General features: G+C 40.3%; 1 protein-coding gene across 7 annotated transcripts in view; it reads left to right on the top strand.

Moving 5' to 3' along the window:
* LOC139480117 (single-stranded DNA-binding protein 3-like) overlaps positions 1-22,149 on the top strand; it is a 107,017-nt gene that overhangs the window by 23,467 nt on the left and 61,401 nt on the right. For all 7 annotated transcript variants that reach the window (XM_071263148.1, XM_071263150.1, XM_071263145.1 and 4 more), the window contains exon 5: positions 4,832-4,873. In XM_071263148.1, the coding sequence (XP_071119249.1) occupies positions 4,832-4,873 (42 nt within the window). The remainder of the gene's footprint in view (positions 1-4,831; positions 4,874-22,149) is intronic.

Here is a 22,149-nt window from a genome sequence, read left to right as displayed (position 1 = left end):
TACCAACTGACCACCATGAATAGGGAAGATTGCTTGCTTGGGACAGACAGATAATACCAACTGACCACCATGACTAGGGAAGATTGCTTGCTTGGGACAGACAGATAATACCTACTGACCACAATGACTAGGGATGATTGGATGCTTGAAACAGACAGATAATACCAACTGACCACAATGACTAGGGAGGACAGACTCGCTCCCACAGGCTGTGCATTTGTATGTCATATGGAACAAGACACCAAACCATGATTTGGGGTCCTTCAGACCATAACTAGGGATGATTTTGACTTGGGACAGATTGATAGTGTCTGCTTAGGGTAGACTTCCATGCCTAAGTCTTGACAGACCATGGCTAGTGCAGAGTTAACCTTGGTGGGTCAGACCGCATGAATCCAATGGACCATGACCAGGAATGAATTGAGCTTGGGGCAGACTCAACTCCCAACAGACCATGACCAGGGAGGACTTTTGGAACAAGACCAATGGACCACAGACCGTGGCTGTTGGTCACACAGAGAAGTGGATCTACAGGACTTATGGCAGTAGTTGTAAGGCCAGGAAATATGTCGTCCACCGCCATGTCCTCACTGTACATCCTTAGGACAAGAGCAGGAAATAATCAACTGTGGTCATTACTGTCCAGTGACACATGCATGACAGCAAGGTCGTCTGGCCCAGCGGTCAGTCATGCAGGCTGTGGTATTTAGTCCTGATGGATGGTAAACTGAGAGGTGAGCTGGCCTTGAAGTCAACCTCACACCCACAGACCGCCCAGGTGGGAATTCTCGTTAACAGGTCCCCAATGTAAACATGACTAGTGTGTACTACACAATATGTACCAAGGTCATTGTTATGCCCTGTGTCTGTGCATGTCTTGACATATGTAAGGGGAAATTGCTGGTTTTCATTGTTACCTGATCCTCTGCTGAACAAAGATGATGGACATTACGATTATTATCCGTACACAGATTTGTTACCTGAGGTATCTGCTGTGTGCTAATTTGAAGATAACTGATAAGGCTTGTTGAGCCTAATTTTGTGTAGCGGCCATAAAATTTCTGAGTCCCGTGATGGGATTCGAACCATGGACCTTCTGACCGAGGTCGGACACCTTGTCCGCGTGACCAAAGAGGTTAACCCCGTCAGCAAGCTGACAAGGTAAGGATGTCATCTGTGGGATGACTCCACGTCCTGCTACATTCATGTAGTGTGCCATTCATTAGATGCAGAAAACTCAAACACAGAAGGTCGTGTTCTGGATATGTTGACCGCATCCATTGTGTGGTGGATGGGGCATCTGCTCGGAGATTGAAAGGTGTGTGGTTCAATCACTGCTGGCGGTGTCATAGCAAAAGACAAGCTTGGCGCTCGCATTAAGGGGATAAAACCAGGACTGGTCAGCTTGAAGTCAGCATGATGTATCTGAGTGGGGTATCCATGTTAAACTGTGGTATGATATCTCTGAGCACTGCATCCAAACTATTACAAGCAGACACACACATGCATGCCTGTTGGGAATGATAACTGGAATGCGAACAGATCCTCTGGACGGGGAACAAACAAAGCCGCATTTTGAGCAGATAGTACCAGTATACCTGCAGTATATAAATATATAATATACTTACATTAAACCCCATTTCACCTCCTCTGGACGGGGAACAAACAAAGCCGCATTTTGAGCAGATAGTACCAGGATACCTGCAGTATATAAATATATAATATACTTACATTAAACCCCATTTCACCTCCTCTGGACGGGGAACAAACAAAGCCGCATTTTGGGCAGATAGTACCAGGATACCTGCAGTATATAAATATATAATATACTTACATTAAACCCCATTTCACCTCACCTGGTTTTGTAAGTACAGGGAAGTTGTGATATTTTTGTACATTTGTTGCATTTCAACTGGAAGACACACAATCTATATCAGTAGTAATGTAAATAGTTTTACAATTATGATAAGATAAAGATATTACAGGCAAATCTTTTTCCTATAGTTTCTGATTGTAATTTTGAATTTTAATAATGCCTATGTGGACTGACTAGTCATCTTGACTTAACTCCTAATCCAACACTGTCTCAGCATATTTGCTTTTGTGGTCGTATTGTCGCAAGACATGCAGCCAGAAATCGTGGACAAGGATGCATCTGTGGTCTTGAAGCTGTTTTGTGATAGTTTTATGCGTCAAGTGTAACTATGTTTATTATGGATTGTGCCTTGACTATTCACCACCTTAATATGAGTTAGAGGTATTTTTTAGGCCAATAAAATATTCAAAATTTTAACTGTTGTCTAACAAAATAAGAATACAGGATATAAATTTGAAAATATTTGTCAAGATTAGATAGTTTTGTTTTCCTTTTGTTACTTTAAATGTTTCCCCAAACTAAAAAAACATAATGAACTATCCCTTTGTTACTGCAGAATTAAGTGTGGTGTGTCCTAAAAAGATAGTATTGGTCTAGTAATGTTATATAACTTGGCCAGCTGCAACTATCTAACCAGTGGTTCTAAGTATTCCATGCAGCACTTGTGAAGTCCCTCTGTGCTAGCTGTCCTGCTATCTCCCCTCCTTCCTCTGTGGTATTACCATACAGTGTAGATGGCCTCTCAACCAGCTTCATTGATCTGGACTGAATCATCGGACAGCTTGGTCATTACTACATTGCCTTTGTTGCAAGCTGGTCAGCTCCGAGGAGAGGACAAGGAGAGGATCACTCCTCCGTATCCCATGCTCACACAACTCTTTCCTATTTTCCTGGAGATAATTGTGAATTTAAGAATTAAATATTATATTATACTTAAATATGTGAGGTGTCATTAAATATACATCTATTTTTATGAAACAATAATATCAAAATAATATGTGTATGAAACAGTACTTATGAGAAGTGGTGTGCATGTTACTTATATTAATGCTGTATTTGTATCATTGATTGACACTATCATATATAATATAAAATTGCATTACCAGATGTATATATTTATGATTCATTATGAAATCTGCAAATGTAATAAAATGGGGTGTGATAAAAATTCATGAAATGTGAATATTGAGAGTATGCGAATCTGTGACTTGTATTGAGTGAAAAGTGTTGGTGCAGGCTGGGTGCTTGGGCACCTCAATACATCATGTTGCTACTGCAATGTTGGAGGTGAGAGGTGTGTGCCATGAAGACTCCCACCCAACAAGCCACTTGCTGTCTTTCTCATGTAAATCCCATCCTGTCATAGCTGCACATGTGAAGCCAGAATACTCCAATCAATGTTGGTATCCCAAATACAGAGATGTGTTGATTCATAAATTTTCAATAAGCATTAGGATGGTTAGGAGCTATCCTGCCACCCCCTTGGTAATGAAGTGGACTGATCCAGGGCTGATGACTTGTTTTCTTCTGGAGACCAGTGTGTAGGGCCAGATACAGATCAGTAGTTGCTATGGCAACTGAACAATGTTGAGGTATTCCAAGGACTGATCTGGTGAAATTTTAAAAATCTCTAGAAATAACCAAAACTAACCACAGACCAAGAAATTGATTGTCAGTATTTTCGAGAGACAAGTTAAGTGGTCTGTTTTTCTCAACCTATTTTCAACCAGTCCAATATGAGTTGGGTGTTACTGTTTTGATATAATTCTCTATAATGAATTCATTAATAATCAAAATTAAGAGTGTAGTACATTTGTTCTGTTGTATTCTCTGCATTGATATTATTGAAAGTTTAATTAGATGATGTGAACTAATGGAGTAGATAATAGAAGATGATAATGGATAATATCACGCCTTTCTTTTGCAATAAAATAATATTCACAAGGAAATATCAAATTGAAATGGAAGGACAAAAAGTTTATACAATCATGGATTATCTCAATTATATATTTAAGAACCGACTTCAGTATTTTTTGCTCTTGATCAGTGTGACTACTGTGTAAATCTGAATAAAAGAATCACACGAAGTGTGCACACCAGGTTTTACGTTTATAGCTCCTCCAATAAACGCTAAAACATTTTGAGTAATTTCTTATGAATAAATATGTCAACAATAATTTCATCAGGGACTGCTTATTTAATCATTGATATAAAAAAAACCTGTGTGGACCAATATGAAATCTGTGACATCATTCAGTGCAATAATGCATCACAAGCCCCACCCATTCTATTATCGACCAATCAGGAAATGGTATCTGTTAGTGGGTGTGGCTTAATCTTTTTGGAGTTTATAGAAACATAAACCCACGAAATATTGCTTGGTTGGCCAATCAAATCACAAGGAATCCCTTGCAGTACATTTATTGTCATATGTGCAAGACTATCCATTTAGTTGACCTATGATAAAAGGCAATTATTATTTTCTTGATTCAGCAATTGTGGGAATTTTCCTCTTCTGTATCATTTTGTATGTTCATTTTCCAGTCAGTCTCGACTCACCTCCATTGCCTTGGGGGAGGATTTTTCAGCTTCGTATTAAATTTAGCAATTTCATGTTAGTTTTATTTTAGAGGTTGAATTCATTGTAACATATGAAGTATTGTGATACCAGTTGGACATTTGTTCGCCTATTTACCGTTGACTGTGATATTTGATGAGATTTTAGTGATTTTTGATGCCACTTTTGTTTGCATATGGCAAGACTATGGATATTTTTCACGGCAAAAAGATTGATGAGGTGGTGTTACGGAAAATTACTCCACTCATCGCCTAAATAAAACAGGATTTTCTTTCAACCTTCTTCGATGGACTTTTGCAACTTTTCGTAAATGCAAGACTTGTTTTAATTTTATTTTTCTATGTAATTCACTAATTATTCTGTTTCTATCTTTGCAGGGTTTTGTAAATTCAGGGTACAGTGTAAATGGTATAGCGCCGGTGAGTACAATTTAATTTTGTTACTTTTCTTGCAAAACATGACATTGCATTTTAAACAGAACTGTTCCATGTACACAATCACATGAAGGTCCTTGGAAACACCGGGTTTATCGTTTCACCTTGCACCAACTTGGGATGTCATGATACAACTATCCCCAGACGGATATCGCAGTACTTAATTTGCGACACTTTTGTGTGAATTTTTATATTTCATGGAGCATGAACATGAAGGCTGGGATGGATCCACATTTACTCCCCGGGTACCCGACCTGCTATTACCCGACCCTACCCGGGTATCTGCTGTAGGCCTCAAGAAAAGGGTACAAAATGCCTGATTGTTTTATATGTGGAACACTTCCCAATCTGGTGATGCATACACCGAAGTTGACTGAAGTTTTCTTGATTCAAACACATAAACGTCAAAAGGAATGCATGTTTAGTAAAGAAAAGTGAACATTAGTGACAAGTAGTGCAACCATGGAGTTAGTGATTTCTTTACATTAAGCACTATATCAAGTTACTAAATATGGGTCCGAGTAGTCCTGTGGGTATCCGGGTCCTGCTCAGTACCCACCTGATCTGAGTACCCAAGTATCCCGTCCCAGCCATTATAAACACTATTAAAAGGGCTTGAAACTTCCTGAATATCTGGAATCATATTTGAAAATGAAAATGTTTCATCGCAATCAATACTTTATTTCAGATAAAACCTGAGTGTCAGCATCAGTTAGAAAAAAGACTAGAACAGATTTTAGGTCTTAAAACTATGTAGATTGTAAAATGTAGATATAGCATAAATTAATAATGATAATATTGATCATTTAAATGTAGGTAGGACCCATTTGCCAACAAATTCATTCCACTGCTGTTTTAAATGTTCCATGTGTGAAACTTCATGGAATTAAAATGTGAATTGATATGGGAATAACATATGAATTGATGCAGGTAAGTGTGTATCGCGTATCATATGGTTATTGACTGAAGTGTGAAGAGAAACGAGGTAGCATCACGGTTAGTGTGTTGGCAAGCTGTCCATAACATAACAACTCAGTACCCGACTTAACGCGTTTTGCCATCATTTACTGTGATTCGACCTGTGCCATAACATCATGAATCCTTTCCATGTTAAATGGCAAAGCAAGCGGGCCAATGGTTAAGGTACCACACCTCGCTTTGCAGAGTTGTGTCCCTTATCTGTTGGTCACAGGTTCAAATCCCATATTCTCCCCTCTTGCTCCATGGGTCTCGGATCGTGGCGATTTCACCATAGTGGCAAACATCTATGACCAAACGACCAACATTACTTGTGATGTGATATGACTGAAATACTGTTCAACATGTTCCTCTCACTCACTGTTTCTGTCAATAAGACTTTTAAACCCACATTTCAGGTAATTACTCACCTGAAAGCTCTGGCAAGTTCACTGTATGTTTGATCCTGTGTTCTCTGAGTTGACTCTACACAAGAAAAACTCCCCTATTTCTGTTGCATTAGGCAGTGAAAAATGGAGATTGACCACGATGGCTAATTGATTTGTTGGTGATCACTGACAAAGCTTGTCAGTGTAGATAATCTTAATTGTGTTGCAACTGCAGACAGAAACTGCTCAGTCCTAACTGTTGATCATGTCCGGTCAAAATTTAAGAATGTCCGGACAATACTTTTTAAAATGTCCGGTAAGCAATATTTTAAACCGGTCATTTGAGATTCCCAATTGGACATGTCCGGCGCATATGACGGTTTCCGGACCCCTGGTCATCAGTATCACGGCCCGTGCTCTTCTTATTAACCGCTGGTCTGTCAGGTCCAGATTCAGCTGCCTTCAAGCCATTGAAATACAGTAGACTACGGTTGTAACGAACATGCTTATAACGAACTGACGGATATAACGAACTTACTTTTTGGTCCCGACTACTTGCTGTAGTCATGCTGTAAAAGTACTTATAACGAAATACGGTTATAACGAACTAAAATAAGTAGTCCCTTTGAGTTCATTATAACCGTAGTTTACTGTATAGCTATAATACTGAATCTTGGGGTATTGAGAAGGGTTCTGCCTGTATGGCATGCAGCTTGAGAATAGATCACCATGGAAACACTGTTGGTTGAAAAGGTTCTCCATTAATAGTTTGCTAATTGAGAAGATTCTCATGAGATGGTTTGTTGGTTGAAAAGGTTCTCGCGGGATGGTTCGTTGGTAGAAGGTTCTCACATGGATGTTTCGTTGGTTGAAGGTTCTCACAGGATGGTTTGTTGGTTGAAGGTTCTCACGGGATGGTTCATTGGTTGAGGAAGGATTTCTATGTCCAGCTTGCTACTTGAGAAGGGTTGTCCTAGCTACCTCTTAGTGTTCTACAGTATTGTTTTGCACGGTGTACTCCTTTTATTGCTAACAAACTTTTCCACACTGGAGCATCTTCTGTTAGTCTGTCGTCATGCTCTCGCTTGCCTTCATTCTGGTCTTCATTCAGGGGCGGTCGGGTAGCCTAGTGGTTAAAGAGTTCGTTCTACATGTCGAAGTCCTGGGTTCGATTCCGCCCATGGGTACAATGTATTGAGCCCATTTCTGGTTTCCCCTGGCGTAATATTGCTGGAATATTACTAAAAGCGGCGTAAAACCATACTCACTCACTGGTCTTCATTCAAGTGTTGCTAGCTGTGCCACTTCATATTACTACCTCCCTCCATGGAGAATTTTCTCTCATGAACTGCCTCTTGTTAGTCAACTCTTAGTGCCAATATCACCCACCACCAACTAGTATTGCTTGTCTTAAAGCTTCATCAGTTTTCTTCTAGCCACCTCTGTCTTTGTGAATTGTTTGCAAAATCATTATGATTAGGTACTCCCAACTGATCGATTATCGAAGCTCAAGTCTAGATAACACATAACAAAAGAAACACAAATGCTCACTTCAGCACTTTTAAAAGGAAACTGGCCTCACTGAAGTAAGTTTTGTTTCCTGAGATGCTTAATGTACTGCTATGTCAGGCTGAGAGGGCAAAGTCATTTGTGTTCGATTATGGAAAATTGTGTTTGATTGCTTTGTCGTTTGGATCTTATGATCAATCTTCGATTATTTCAATTGATTGGAACCGTACTAACGATCTCTTTGTTCTTGTTCAGCTGGTCTTGAAGTGTCCATCTTCTAGTTCTTCCTTCCCGAAGTTGTAGTGTTACTGGTCTCTCTAATGGAGAAGCTGTCTGTAGGGGCCCATCTAGGTCTTGTTCTGCTGGGTGTAGTGGCTGCTGACAGACACTTAAAGATGCCTAGTCTTGCTCTCCACCGTCCTTCACTCTACTTAGTCAGATAGGCAACATGATACACCTACAGCAAAAGCTGAGGATTTGTTTGTTTTCATATTGTCTTCTAAACATGTTTGAGTCAGAAGTTAAAAGTGAGTATTATTTCTGATTATCGTGCCGGATAAAGAGCTGTTGTGTCTTGTTATACAGTGATTTTTGGTATAGAAGCACAGTTGTAAATTTCCTTTTGTGTTGGTAAATAGTAGATTAATAACTGCAGTAGAAACATTAGATATAGATGTCAGTAATAAAAACATAAATCTTCAGTGGCATTAAAATCCAGTTATCTTCCAAATTTTGGTTTTTGATGTCGGGCATGTTTTGGGGGCTTGAATGTTAGACCGTAAATTGATCGCCTTTGTATTTTCACAAGTCGTGCTTTGTATTTTCCCATGTCGTGGGACAAGGCCGATACTCCGTGTCTTGTCCTTGCTGTCCCACCTGAGGTGCAGCCGGTGACCATAAACAACCCTCATGTGACCTGCATTATTATCACACTGAGGTCATTGAGGGGGGAGGGAAAAAGGCAATATGTCAATTTATTCTGTCAAAATTAAAAACCCCTTGAAAGTACATATTTATTTATCCTTACTGTTGTACTAAAGCATTATGTCATGTATCTGCTATATATAGCAGGTATCTTTGTGTTGCAAGGCTGTGGAGAGGCCCAAAGGTCATATGTATAGAGAGACAGAGAAGTCAGCTTGTTTACACTCCCCTGCCAGCACAATACAGCACCCCCTCGTTATACCAGCACTACAGGGAGACATTCAACCAGGGATTAAATCTTGTATCATCACAGCAATTCTGTGGTTCCCCTTATGAACATATTTTGGTAGAATATGTGCAAGTTGTTGTTGCTTTTGGAGAGAGTTTGTAGGTTGACTGTTGTCAAGTGGTTATACCGGGGTCAGCTGGCATTCCTTAGCAAGACCAAATCATGCTGTTTGGCCTGGGAGGTGAAATTTTAATTTTGTTTGAGGAAATTTTTTATCTTAGTTTTAAACAGGAAGTATGTCATTATGGCCACAGACGGACCTTGAGTTAACATCAGACTTTCACTGGCCACAGTTTCATACGAAATTGAACCAGCCTCTTTGGCAGGATCAGGAAATTTTAGATGTCCTAATACCAGTACAAATTAAAACTGAAGTGATGTATGTTGTCTTGTCCAGTTTACTTGCTGAGGACATACTTTTTATTGGAATAAATTATTGAAATGGCATGCTGAATTGGTTCAAGGATGGAGTAAGCAGGCTCTTTGCTATATACAATATCAGGAAAAGGTTTTCATTGGTTGAAGGAAATCATATATTAAAGAATTCTTCAGACTGATTTTCCTGTGGGAACATATCCTTTCAGATTTAAAGAATTACTTGGGTTAAAATATTTCAATTAATCAAATAAAACATTATGGGATTGATATTCCAGTAGAATGTCGATGTTTTATCGGGAAAGATTTTTACTGGATTGTGGTTATAATTATAACCTCAAGATTTCTTTAAAGGACTGAATTTCCAGAGGGAATATAATGTCTTGATATGTTGTGATTTTTGTGGTGAAAGTTGCTTTCCGGTTGTTATTGATCTGAGATTATTTGCTGTAGATTGTTGTGTGTCATCGCACACTGACTGACACGAGACAGGAGGCGGGTGGTGGGTCCGAGTTGTGTGTGAACAGCCATGCCCCACCGACTCCTCAACTGTCCTATGTACAGTCGTAGCCACATGATCGCTGACTCCATGTTCAGTTGCTATGGCAATAAGGTAACTAGATGACAAATTTGTATGCATAATAGAGGAAGATTCAGCACTGACGACTTGGGTGCATCCCACACTATGAACAGCAAACCCACACTTGGGACATTCCATTGATCAAAAACCATGTAAACAGAAACAGTTGAATCCATGCCTGCACTGCTGTCCTCCGCATTAGCGTTTCCAGGAAAGGTAGTAATAAAGGCTAGACTACTTACACCAGTTCCTCAGCCACATCTGAGATTTGAAAGTTGAATTTGTTGAAAATTTGTGAGTTGTTATTGTGATTTTTGATTGTGATGGTCCCCCAGCTTGAGCCGTGGACCGCCCCGTGATCACATGGCAGCCCAAGAAATCAATAGTTGAGCTGGTTGAGGCAAGGCTGTGGCTTCAATGTGCAGGTGGCTGGCTCGCTGGCCAACACTGGGGCTCTACACCACTAACCCCTTTACAATAACGGTTAATGGGGCCCACTACCACTACCCCAGGTGGTCCAGGGAACTTTGTGTGTGGCTTTCTTTACTTTCATTTCGTGAAATGAATTTGAGATGGGTCTAGTTGGTGTTATGATGATATGAGGTTTGAGGTGATGACAAGCAATATGTGATGGACCCAGTCCCCATTAAATAAGTCTGGTGAAAACCATGAATAAGGGTTTTTGAGAATTTTCTACTGTTTCATCAGATAAAGTACGCTATTTGTTGCGATGTTACAGTGTAGGTAAGTTAAGTCATCCAGAATATATTTTAATCCTGTATTTTCATTAAGGCTATTAATGTCAGTTTATAAGCGAGTAAAAACTTTTTGGAAATGATTTGTGATCTCTTGTTGTTGTAAACAAGAAACATGAAGGGTCATGCTGTGATGTTATGGACACAAGGTAACATCACAGACAGGGGTCACACTGATTCCTTCATACAGTTTGAGGCTCTGTATCTCCATCAAGATTTATAAACAGGCAAACAATGTGAGGCTCTGAACCTGTGCGCAGGAGTCCTAGTTGAGCATCAATGAAGCTCAGACTCACTCATCTAGTGATATTTAAAAAGCATGCTGGTGAGGTTCTAAACCAGATCCCTGTAAGTACTTTGATAGTGGGGCTCGAAATTGGATCCTTACAAACATGGTACCATTGAGGCTCTCAACCAGACCCTACAGAAGGCACTATTGAGGCTCTCTACCGAAACCCTCAGATACAAATATGGTACCGTTGAAGCTCTCAACCAGACTCTACAGATGGCACTATTGAGGCTCTCTACCGAAACCCTCAGATACAAAGATGGTACCGTTGAAGCTCTCAACCAGACTCTACAGATGGCACTATTGAGGCTCTCTACCGAAACCCTCAGATACAAATATGGTACCGTTGAAGCTCTCAACCAGACTCTACAGATGGCACTATTGAGGCTCTCTACCGAAACCCTCAGATACAAACATGGTACCATTGAGGCTCTCAACAAGAACACTACAAATGGCACCATTGAGGCTCTCTATGAGATGCCTCATATGAACAATTCTGTTTGAATTCTGGTTGCGACTATGTCCTCAGCTTCCTATGCTTGTTGTAAAAGGTGACTAAATGGATCTTGAGGTCAGGCTCGGTGACTTGGTTGATCATTACCCTATGACATGGGGTGTTGTACATCAGATATCAATGGTTTGGTCTAAGACCCGATTGTTTACAAGCCTCATTCACATGGCTGTGATATGGCTCTCAACCAGAAGTCTCATTTTCAAACATGGCACCAGCTATAATGGCACTTGTTCCTTCACATCCATGAGGCAATGATAGGACTTTCAACCAGCTCCCTGATACATACATGACCTCGAGGAAACCCGACCACATCCATCATACACACCCACACATGACACCAGTGAGGGCCTATACCTGGTCCCTCATACTTTTCACCCGTGAGGCTCTCAGAATGACCCCATATCTATGTGATACCAATAACACTTCATTGTCCTTCATGCATCCACAATTAAACGCGAGTGTCAGAGGTTAAAGCAATGACACGGCAGGTTTTTGTAGGTCATATGTTTGTTGTACATGATTCAATTGAAGTTTTACACCTAAGCTCTTTACGATAAAAAGGAGTATTACTGCTTTCTTTGTGTCAGTAACTTGTGTCTTTTTAGGCCAAAGTGTATCTGTTGTCGCATAGAAAACCGCACTGCGATATGGCAGCACAACAATTCATGAATTGCACAGTACATGATCCCATGTCAATACAATATTGAGTGTCGCACATAAACACTCCCTTTGGTAGCCTCCAGTATAAAATATTGCCAGTATTGATTGTGTGCCTACCTAGTCTCGGAGTAGCACAGGACAGGCAGTAGGCAGCTCTGTGTTCACTGTAAGCAACACCGAGGGATGAGAGCTGCGGACTGCCACCCACCCTGCCTGTCATTGACTTACACCAGTACCAGATCAAGCGGCAGGCCCACTTGTCAGCCTATTGGTACCTCAATATGGAGGGTTTGCCTCTCGGGGTCAGCTGATCGACAACCCAGTAGGAGTCACCGTGACACACTTCGTATCCTCCTCAGGGGCACTGTAAACACAAGTCTTTAATTATTCACTAATGAAATGGGTTGATAAAGTTTATTAAGAAGGACCACATGTCACCTCCCCTTCCCCATCCCAACTTTCTTCTGCAATATTCCAGTTAAACAATGTTGTATATGACAAACACATAAATTATGGATTTCCCATTGGGTTTTTTTTTTGTTCTTTATAACCAGATGGTGTGAATGAAAAAGTTAGGTTTGTGAGAGTTGGATTTAAATTAATGTCATCAGATAAGTCCTCACTACTTAAGATATAATTAATCTTACTGTTTGAGTAATGTGTAAGTAGAGCTCATAAGAATCTTACGGAGATGTTACGTTCCCTATAAATTTGCTACATGTGTGTTCAAAGTGGAGGTATTATGGAGTCTCTGTTTACTGCTTAGAGTAATTATTGTGCCATGTTTACCTAGCTGCCCCTAATGGAAGGTCACTGCATTTTGAGATTGACCTCTGGGAATATTGACCAATCAGAGAGCAGTTGATTGTTTGGTGTGAGATGCATTACAGGGGTCATGACCCCACTCAGGGTCATATCCAACCTGCAGTGTGGAGGAGGGGGAGTGATGTATCAGAGAGAAAGGGTGGACTTCAACCATTGTTGGGAAAACAGCATGGTGATAGGTTTCAGAGGGTGGCTGCTGCTCTGTCTTCATTTTCACGTCCTACTTTGTGTCATTGGTTATATGATTAGGATGTTAGGGGAGTCTAATAGATGCCTTGTCATTGGGGAGAGGTGATGTGGTTGACAATGGTGGTGGGATTCAGAGTTAATTCTAGGTGAAGAATATCATGTGACATCATACTTGTTGTTAGATATATTTCTACTGTTTATTAAGTCTTTTGATCTAAATAATGAAAAGCAAAACCAGTTTCACTGAACTTCGAAAGAAAGCTTGTTCTTTATATAAATATTGTCATTTGAAAATTCATCTCAAATTACGAGCTGGAAGAGGCTCTAGACAGATTTGTGTCCTTCAAATCATTTCTTGTATATACAAGTCCATGATTCGTCCCTACTGTGGTCCTATCAGAGAAAGCGACGAAATTGGCAATTTTGTATTACTTGAGGTTAATTCTTTGTTTGACAAGGGAAAGCAGGATTAACCCTGGTACTTCACAGGAGATGGGTATGGGTCGATAGTGTCCAGTTCACCTGACCAGGAAAACCTGGGTTAATTTTTCTGCAGTGGCTACCGTTCAGCACTGGAGTAATCACACCGATGCTTACTTTCATGAACTTTTAAATAAGTTTGGTTGAATAGGGGAAACTTTCGATATTTCCTGTGTCCCTAGTCGTGACTCACTCACTCACTCACTCACTCACTCTGTGGGTTGTAGTGTGATGTACTTTCCTGTTATCTTTGTTTTCTATTGGTATTATCTATTCATGTTTTGTTTTGGGAACACTTGTTCAAATGTGACGCAAAGCATACAGGTATGTTAACCAATGTAACCTCAACACTATCTCCTCAAATCCACAGGTGAGAAATTAGAGATGGTGTGAATCATGTGTTGAATGACGGGTATCAACAAGATACCTCGAGCGATATAGACACCTGCAGTTACCTCCCCTGAGCCACAGCTAAGTGGCTGCTACTATCAAATATTTAGCTGCAAGTGTAATTCCAAGCCGACACACTGCTTCTTAAGTTTCTCAAACCCTTGACATTTAAAATATAAGCTGGAATGCCTTGGGTTTGTGCTTGTGAAAGTCCAGGAAGAAGGGAGGCAGTATTGATTGGGGAGGCAGAGGTGGTATGAGGGGATAGGGGAAGGGGAGGGGGAGGGGATAATAGGCATGGGGTTACAGGCTGGGGGGAGGGGGTCAGAGGAGGGGAGGGTTTTCACTAGGGGATATCATATCTTGATGATTATTAGTTTCAAATGAGTTGTCATTATCAGATGATTTTGGTTTGGGATGTAACTTTAGAAGAACACAGAACCCATTGTATTTGAAAGCAACTTTGTGTGGAATGTGATAAAATGATTTCATTGTTTGAGAAAAATGAGAAATGGGTATCTAATCTGTGGCGTATAGGTCGGCTATAGGGAAGGCATGTGATAAGGTTAGTGTGCAGGAGTTACTTCCCTTTTGCACTGAAACCATTGGATACTGATACCTGCCTGTAAAACTGCTAGGCTCAGATGAAACCTGTGAAATCCTGAGTACATATCATAGTGTGAACTAAACATTGATATCAGATGCTGTAAAGGTATGCGTGAAAGTAACTCACAATTGAGGTGGATTAGCAGTGTGTGATGAGTGGTTCACTTTGCAGTGAGGTTCATTGTCTGAGAATGATACCACATGATAAAGACTGTCATATCTAAAGACCAAATATATTTAACAATGGGAAGTTTCCTTGTTTTATTAATTGAAATAGATTTTTTTCTTCTTTAGGTTTGTTTGTTGTTGAAATATGTTGATCTGCATGTCTTGTTGTATTCCGACAATGGGGATTTCCAGGTAGAAAAGTTCTTTTGGTGGTCCTTCCAGCATGGATTGTTGCTCATGTTATCAACCACTGATGTGACTCAAATATGGGGCGGTGGGGTAGCCAAGCGGTTTTAGTTTTTGCTTGCCATGCCAATGGCGGGGGTTAGATTCCTCACATGGGAACAATGTGCAAAGCCCATTTCTGGTGTGTTCTGCCTTGATATTGCTGAAATATGCTAAAAGCAGCATAAAACCTTACTCGCTCAGACATCACACTCACTTACTCATTAGGAACAGCAGGGGTGGAAAGTGATGATTCAGCTTTTCTTACTATGGACAATATCATCCTGTTAAATGATGTATGGGGAGTGATGTATAGGGAGTGTCAGGTTAACTGCTCAAGTGGAAGTTGGGAGGCAAGGCATCGTTGTCCAGGGCAGCTTTGTGGGAAGCTGCTTCCAAATACTATAATTCCTTCCCTTCTCATCGAAAGTGAACTGATTCTATGTATGTATGATACAACCTGTACAATGCATTTTGTCCATTCACAAGCATTGTCTGTACTTTAATTCTTTGTCACAACTGCAGGATACATAGGTATGTTTCAGAATTGTTCATGTTTTGGGGATATGAATTTTGGTTACCTTGTAAAACTGAAGGTGGTGAGTTTGTGGTGTTTATGGGATGAGATGCTGTCATGTGTTTGGCAGACTGCCTTGTGTATTAAAGATGTCGCGGTGAGAGTCCTATCTACATTCAGCGCCCTGGGCTTGTACAGGGAGGTTGCACCACTCCTTTCTCCAGGCAACTGGGTTAACTCTTTATGTGCTTTTGTCCTGTTTTGTTGTGTGGTCAGTTTAAATACATCCACTGTTCTCCTGATTTTTAGTATGATGTTGACAAAAAGTGATTACTTAATATATTTTGCTGAAGTGGATTTATTAATTGAATGAACTAGGATAATTTTATGTTTTGTAGAGAAATTTAAGTAAATCTATAAAAAGTGGTTTTACCTCCTTATCTCTGATGTTTATGTTGAGGAAATAAATATGTCCATTTCATGACACATATCTTGACTGATAACGTAACAGCCATCCCCCCTTGTTTGCAGGGTTAATGAAATGTTCTTGAAAAACAAAATTGTGACATTAAGAATGTCCATTAAGTGTTATGCATACTCAAATCAGAGAAAATGAAGATTAGTTTTAAGCCTTGCAGTTTGCTGTTAATATAATATTAAGTGGCACATGATGCTGTAGTATGTTGTCATGCACAATACCACAGTGGTAATACAGTGTTACACTTTGTGATGTGGTATGAATGGCCTGTCATTGATTGCTAGTATCCATTTGTCGATCAGACCATCAGTGTAGACATCACACATCAGTGTGGAACAGGGCAACTTATTGACAAATGTTGGAATGAAACGAACCTAGAGAACCAGTCCTTGCATAAAGCAGAGTGATAAGGGCTACAGAATTGGTGTTATCGATGACAAATTAAACTAAATCATCTATACTGTGGATTAAATCTACAAGAAAATTGAAGTCAAATATTCTTGGATTTATTCAACCTTAAAAACTATGTTGGTAGTTTATAATGAGACTTAGTCAGCCTGTCCTATTTTGGGTCCTCATACTGAGGCGATACACGTGGGTGTCCATTGTCCATATTTACGCTGAATCATTATTTTACTGTGAAAATGATTTGGGGGATGCTATGAACTCTTTTTTGACTCCATTTGACATCTGAAATTTATCAATACTTTTTGCTAGGGACAGCTTATGTTTTGGTGGTTAATTAAGCCAATGCCCTTGATAATTTGTGCGTGTTATTGTGATATAGGTTTACTGTTTTTGTCTGATTCTGAGTGGTGTAGAGCCACCTTGCTCAGAGCTTGCTTCAAGCTTTTGAGGCTCCCTAGGCCCTCTCTTGCATACGGCATTGATTTTGAGATGCTCTGCCTATCATTGCTCAGTAGCTTTGTAGGTGGTTTAGATAACAAAGAATCCTTTATATTTATTTTGGTTAAACTTTTCATTTGAAATAGTTTCAATTGTCTTACTTTTGAAAGGGAAATAGTTCCAATTGTTTTGTGCGACCTGTTATCCTGTTTTTGATCTTAATCTTGTGTCATTGATAATATTACATATCATCAGTAGATTATCAATCTTAATCATTATGTATTTTTTTTGCTTTGACATACGATGTACTTGGTGTTTTTCAAGTGTTTTGATTGCATTAGATGACTCCTTCATCATATTTGATTGCTGATATGAGCAGATATGATAATTGAAATTAATATACGAAAATTGTCGTTGTTCTGAGGTATAGCATATTCATCAGATTGTTCATATCCAATTTATCAATTACAAAAGATTAGCTTCAGTTTCCTCAGTTTGTATCATTATGTCTATCAATATTGAGTTTCAGAATGAATATTAAGTTATAATTTGATTGAGTACCTGTGCTTGTTTCGACAAATAGTTGAATTTGTTTATGTTCAAACATGCAATCTCTGATATAAAACCCAGTCAGTCGAGCATCACATACAGTATTGATTTCCATTGTTGTGAAAAGTGTAGCTGCGCATTCTGGTGGCTCCCTGTGGACCCTCACTTATTGTGCTCTCTGGCCTTCCTGCTATTGCCTGACTTGGAACAAGCAAGCCCTAGTATGGATGCCTCAGATTCCTGGCCTTGGTTACTGCTACTACATTAACTTATTATATACTATATTCAACTTTAATTTTTTTATAAAATACACTCTTTGCTCCCATAAATGTTGTTCTCTAAAGCAGGAAAGCCCCTTTTGCCATGATGACCACTGGTGTGGAACCAACTGCACAAAGACCCTCACTATTAGGCAGCCAATCTGATTGGCTGCTGCTGACCTCTGAGACAATGACCTCTGTTGAATGCCAACACAACTCTGGTGTGGCCAACACTCAAACTTTGAGCAGTTTTACAGCACAAGGATTGCCACTAGCTTGTCAGAGGGTGGTATAGTGAGGGGGTAGGGGAGAGGTGTGGTATACTGAGGGGCTGGATGTTTGGGAAACACCTAGATGAGCCCCAGGCTGTTTGCTGCATACCTCAATGTCTCCACCATCTTCCAAGTGTGTATACAGTCATATGTATACCTGTCTCTTCCCCCACCCACCTGCCTGGCGTGGGCCTCATTATGTAATTAGCCAGGCTGTAATGACAGGGTATATCCACTAGTATATCAGTCTGTACTGGAGTGTATGTAGGTTTTTGATGGTATGTGTAAGCAATACAAAATTACATCACTGGAGGTCAGTATGTGTTCTGGTCACACATTTGCGGTCAATAAGAACATCTTCCATCATTATGTAAAATTGTTGATAAAAAGTATCCAGATCTGAATTAAAAAAACACTTGACTGCAGGGATGTACATGTTATTTTTACATATTTCAGATGATGTTCTATTTGCCTGAATATCATCTCCAGTGTTAAATAACACACAAGACACTATGGTATATCATGTACTTACTCAGTTGTCTAAGACGCCGCGATTCGATGTGCAGAGTTGCGTCCCTTGGGCATGCCGGAAACCTATGATTGTGGGTTCGAATCCCAGTTCGCCCCGATTATGTGTCTGGGTTTGTCAGCACCATACCCGTGCTCGTGGGTTTCACCGAAGTGGTAACCGTCTGAGACCTGCATCACTTCGGGCTTTCCTCCCACATAAAGCTGACACGCCTCGATATAACTGGAATACTGTTAAAAGCGGCGTTAAACCCAACTCACTCACTCACTCACTACTCAGTTGTCAGATGAGAAGCAAGAGTGTTAGAAGTGTTCAAAATCATGGTGGTTTCTGAGGTATGGGGGTTCGAATCTGTGTTTGCTTCGATTTGCTTCTAGGTTTGTCAGCACCATACCCGTGCTCTACGGTCTCACCAAAGTGGTGAACGTGCACCACTGAAATCTTTCCTCTCACAGTAAGGTGACACGCTGTGATATTATATGAATACAGTTTTAAGTGGCGTTAACCCAACCCAACTCACTCACACACTCACTCACACACTCACTCAAACACCATTATCAAAGAATTGTAATGTTGACTTCAACTTTAAAGCTATTCACACAGAAACCACTAATATGATATGTGAAAAATTCACTCCAAAGACTTAAATAAGTAACAGTTATTTTGAAAATTACGATAGTAGTTTGTCCTGGGAGGTCTGGATAGTTAAGTCATGTCTTTGCAGTTATTCAAGGGCCCTTTGTATTATCTCTAAGGACCATGCAGAACTACCCAAAACATTGGATTTATGGTGAAGTTTGAGTACGAGCAGCTTGTGATGGCTGCCGAGCTGTGAGGTGATGGGGTTGTGCATCTAGAACACACAAGTGGTTGTGTAATGAACTGTTACCTGCAGGAGGTTGACTAGGCACTGTTGGAAGAAACTTGTAAACATTATTTTCTAGACAAACAAACCTCGGTGACCGGGCACTGATATGTCAAGCGTTGGAGGAGGGAGGACCCTCGTGCCCATAGATCCTATGAGGTAGAAACTAAGAACTAAAGTAATGGGGCCCTTGTCAAAAGTTGAGTCCCTTGGGCATGCCGGAAACCTATGATTGTGGGTTCGAATCCCAGTTCGCCCCGATTATGTGTCTGGGTTTGTCAGCACCATACCCGTGCTCGTGGGTTTCACCGAAGTGGTAACCGTCTGAGACCTGCATCACTTCGGGCTTTCCTCCCACATAAAGCTGACACGCCTCGATATAACTGGAATACTGTTAAAAGCGGCGTTAAACCCAACTCACTCACTCACTCACTACTCAGTTGTCAGATGAGAAGCAAGAGTGTTAGAAGTGTTCAAAATCATGGTGGTTTCTGAGGTATGGGGGTTCGAATCTGTGTTTGCTTCGATTTGCTTCTAGGTTTGTCAGCACCATACCCGTGCTCTACGGTCTCACCAAAGTGGTGAACGTGCACCACTGAAATCTTTCCTCTCACAGTAAGGTGACACGCTGTGATATTATATGAATACAGTTTTAAGTGGCGTTAACCCAACCCAACCCAACTCACTCACACACTCACTCACACACTCACTCAAACACCATTATCAAAGAATTGTAATGTTGACTTCAACTTTAAAGCTATTCACACAGAAACCACTAATATGATATGTGAAAAATTCACTCCAAAGACTTAAATAAGTAACAGTTATTTTGAAAATTACGATAGTAGTTTGTCCTGGGAGGTCTGGATAGTTAAGTCATGTCTTTGCAGTTATTCAAGGGCCCTTTCTATTATCTCTAAGGACCATGCAGAACTACCCAAAACATTGGATTTATGGTGAAGTTTGAGTACGAGCAGCTTGTGATGGCTGCCGAGCTGTGAGGTGATGGGGTTGTGCATCTAGAACACACAAGTGGTTGTGTAATGAACTGTTACCTGCAGGAGGTTGACTAGGCACTGTTGGAAGAAACTTGTAAACATTATTTTCTAGACAAACAAACCTCGGTGACCGGGCACTGATATGTCAAGCGTTGGAGGAGGGAGGACCCTCGTGCCCATAGATCCTATGAGGTAGAAACTAAGAACTAAAGTAATGGGGCCCTTGTCAAAAGTTAGACTTTATGTCAAGGGCCTCAAATTCTTAAATACTGAGCTGCAGATCTCAAGCACCCTGCACCCCTTTTTGACGAACACTGGTCTCATACTAAATAAGTTTGAACAGGTTTCTTCCAGAAGGGGTCCTTGGTAAGCACAGTATCTGTGTTAGTGGATTTCACCAACATCAATGTTGAAGAACCTCTTATCACTTTGGGCTTTCGTTCCACGTCATGTAGACATGTTGTTATATGACTGAAGTACAGTTCAAGGCTGTTTGGTAGCCAGCCCAGTCAATCATGCATATATGCTGACCTGTCCAGTCTGGCTCCAACTATTATGCAACTCATAGATTGTATCTGTAGGTAATGTCTTTGAGCAGATCTAAAATGTGAAGTTTGAGGGATAAAACGTACACTAATAAGCAAAATTGATGTACCATATTCACTGTATTATGTGCACATGTTCTAATAGGCACCCCTGACAAACTTCTGGACTAGTGTATCAGCAATCTTTGTAAGCGCCCAATGCAAAGACTGAGTATTAGCATGACTTGTGTGTATGTTGTAGATGTTATACTGAAAACACATCAGTGTAGAAGGGGTATGTAATTGCTGAGTAACTATTATTGAAAACATTTTTGTTCGATCAATGTTGGACGAAGTTTATTCTCTACCACTCGATCTCTGAGAACAAACTTTACTCGCATATGGTTTCAATAAGCGCCCCACCCACCCCTGTAAATGCCAGGGGTGCTTTTTACTGCAAATATGGTAATTGTTAATCATCAAGGTTGTGTATGAATGAGCAGGTTTTAAGAATCAAAATAACCTCAATTAGTCACAAATTTGTCACCTTGCTCTGTTGCACATGGGTCATTCCCAAAGAACAGAACAACCTGCATTGCTGGATTTGCTTGATCTTGTACAAAACAAAGTAATTCACACAGCTAGATTTTTCTCTCACTGTGTACAAAAATAAAACACCAACACAGCTAGATGTCTTTCGCCTCCTATTAACACATTCACACAAAATGTGCACAGATGTATTTGTCTCTCACGGAGTACAAAAAAATAATTTTTCTAAAACATGAAAAATTCAAAGTAAGCAATTGTAATATCAGGAGATACATGGGTATTCTTGCAGTGAACGTAGGCGAGGGAGAGCAGATGAATACAATTTCTTCATTTGTGTTTTGGGGGCGGTCGGGTAGCTTAGTGGTTAAAGCCTTCGCTTGTCACATGGAAGACCCGAGTTTCGATTCCCGACATGGGTACAATGTGTGAAGCCCATTTCTGGTGTCCCCCGCCATGCTATTGCTGGATTATTGCTAAAAGCGGCGTAAAACCAGTGTAAAACCATACTCACTCACTCTGTTCTGGCTTACGTCCATATATATCTAGTATATCCTGCAGTATTGATTGAATTTTTGCATCACTTGTTGACAGTAGCTGGACTCACTAATGCTCCCCTACATGGACTAAACAGGTGAAGGTGCTGAACCTTATTAGTGTACAGCACCAAGTCATGCATGGCTTCATATAGGTCAGCTATTGGTGTTGATGAAGTTCTGTCACAGTGGGTGAACATAGAATGTGCAACAAAAA

The sequence above is a fragment of the Haliotis cracherodii genome, unplaced genomic scaffold (assembly GCF_022045235.1).
Source record: "Haliotis cracherodii isolate W230 unplaced genomic scaffold, xgHalCrac1.p SCAF_4, whole genome shotgun sequence".
Classification (NCBI taxonomy): domain Eukaryota; kingdom Metazoa; phylum Mollusca; class Gastropoda; order Lepetellida; family Haliotidae; genus Haliotis; species Haliotis cracherodii.
The sequence above is the reverse complement of the archived record's forward strand: the minus strand, read 5'-3'. Positions and strand labels throughout refer to the sequence as shown.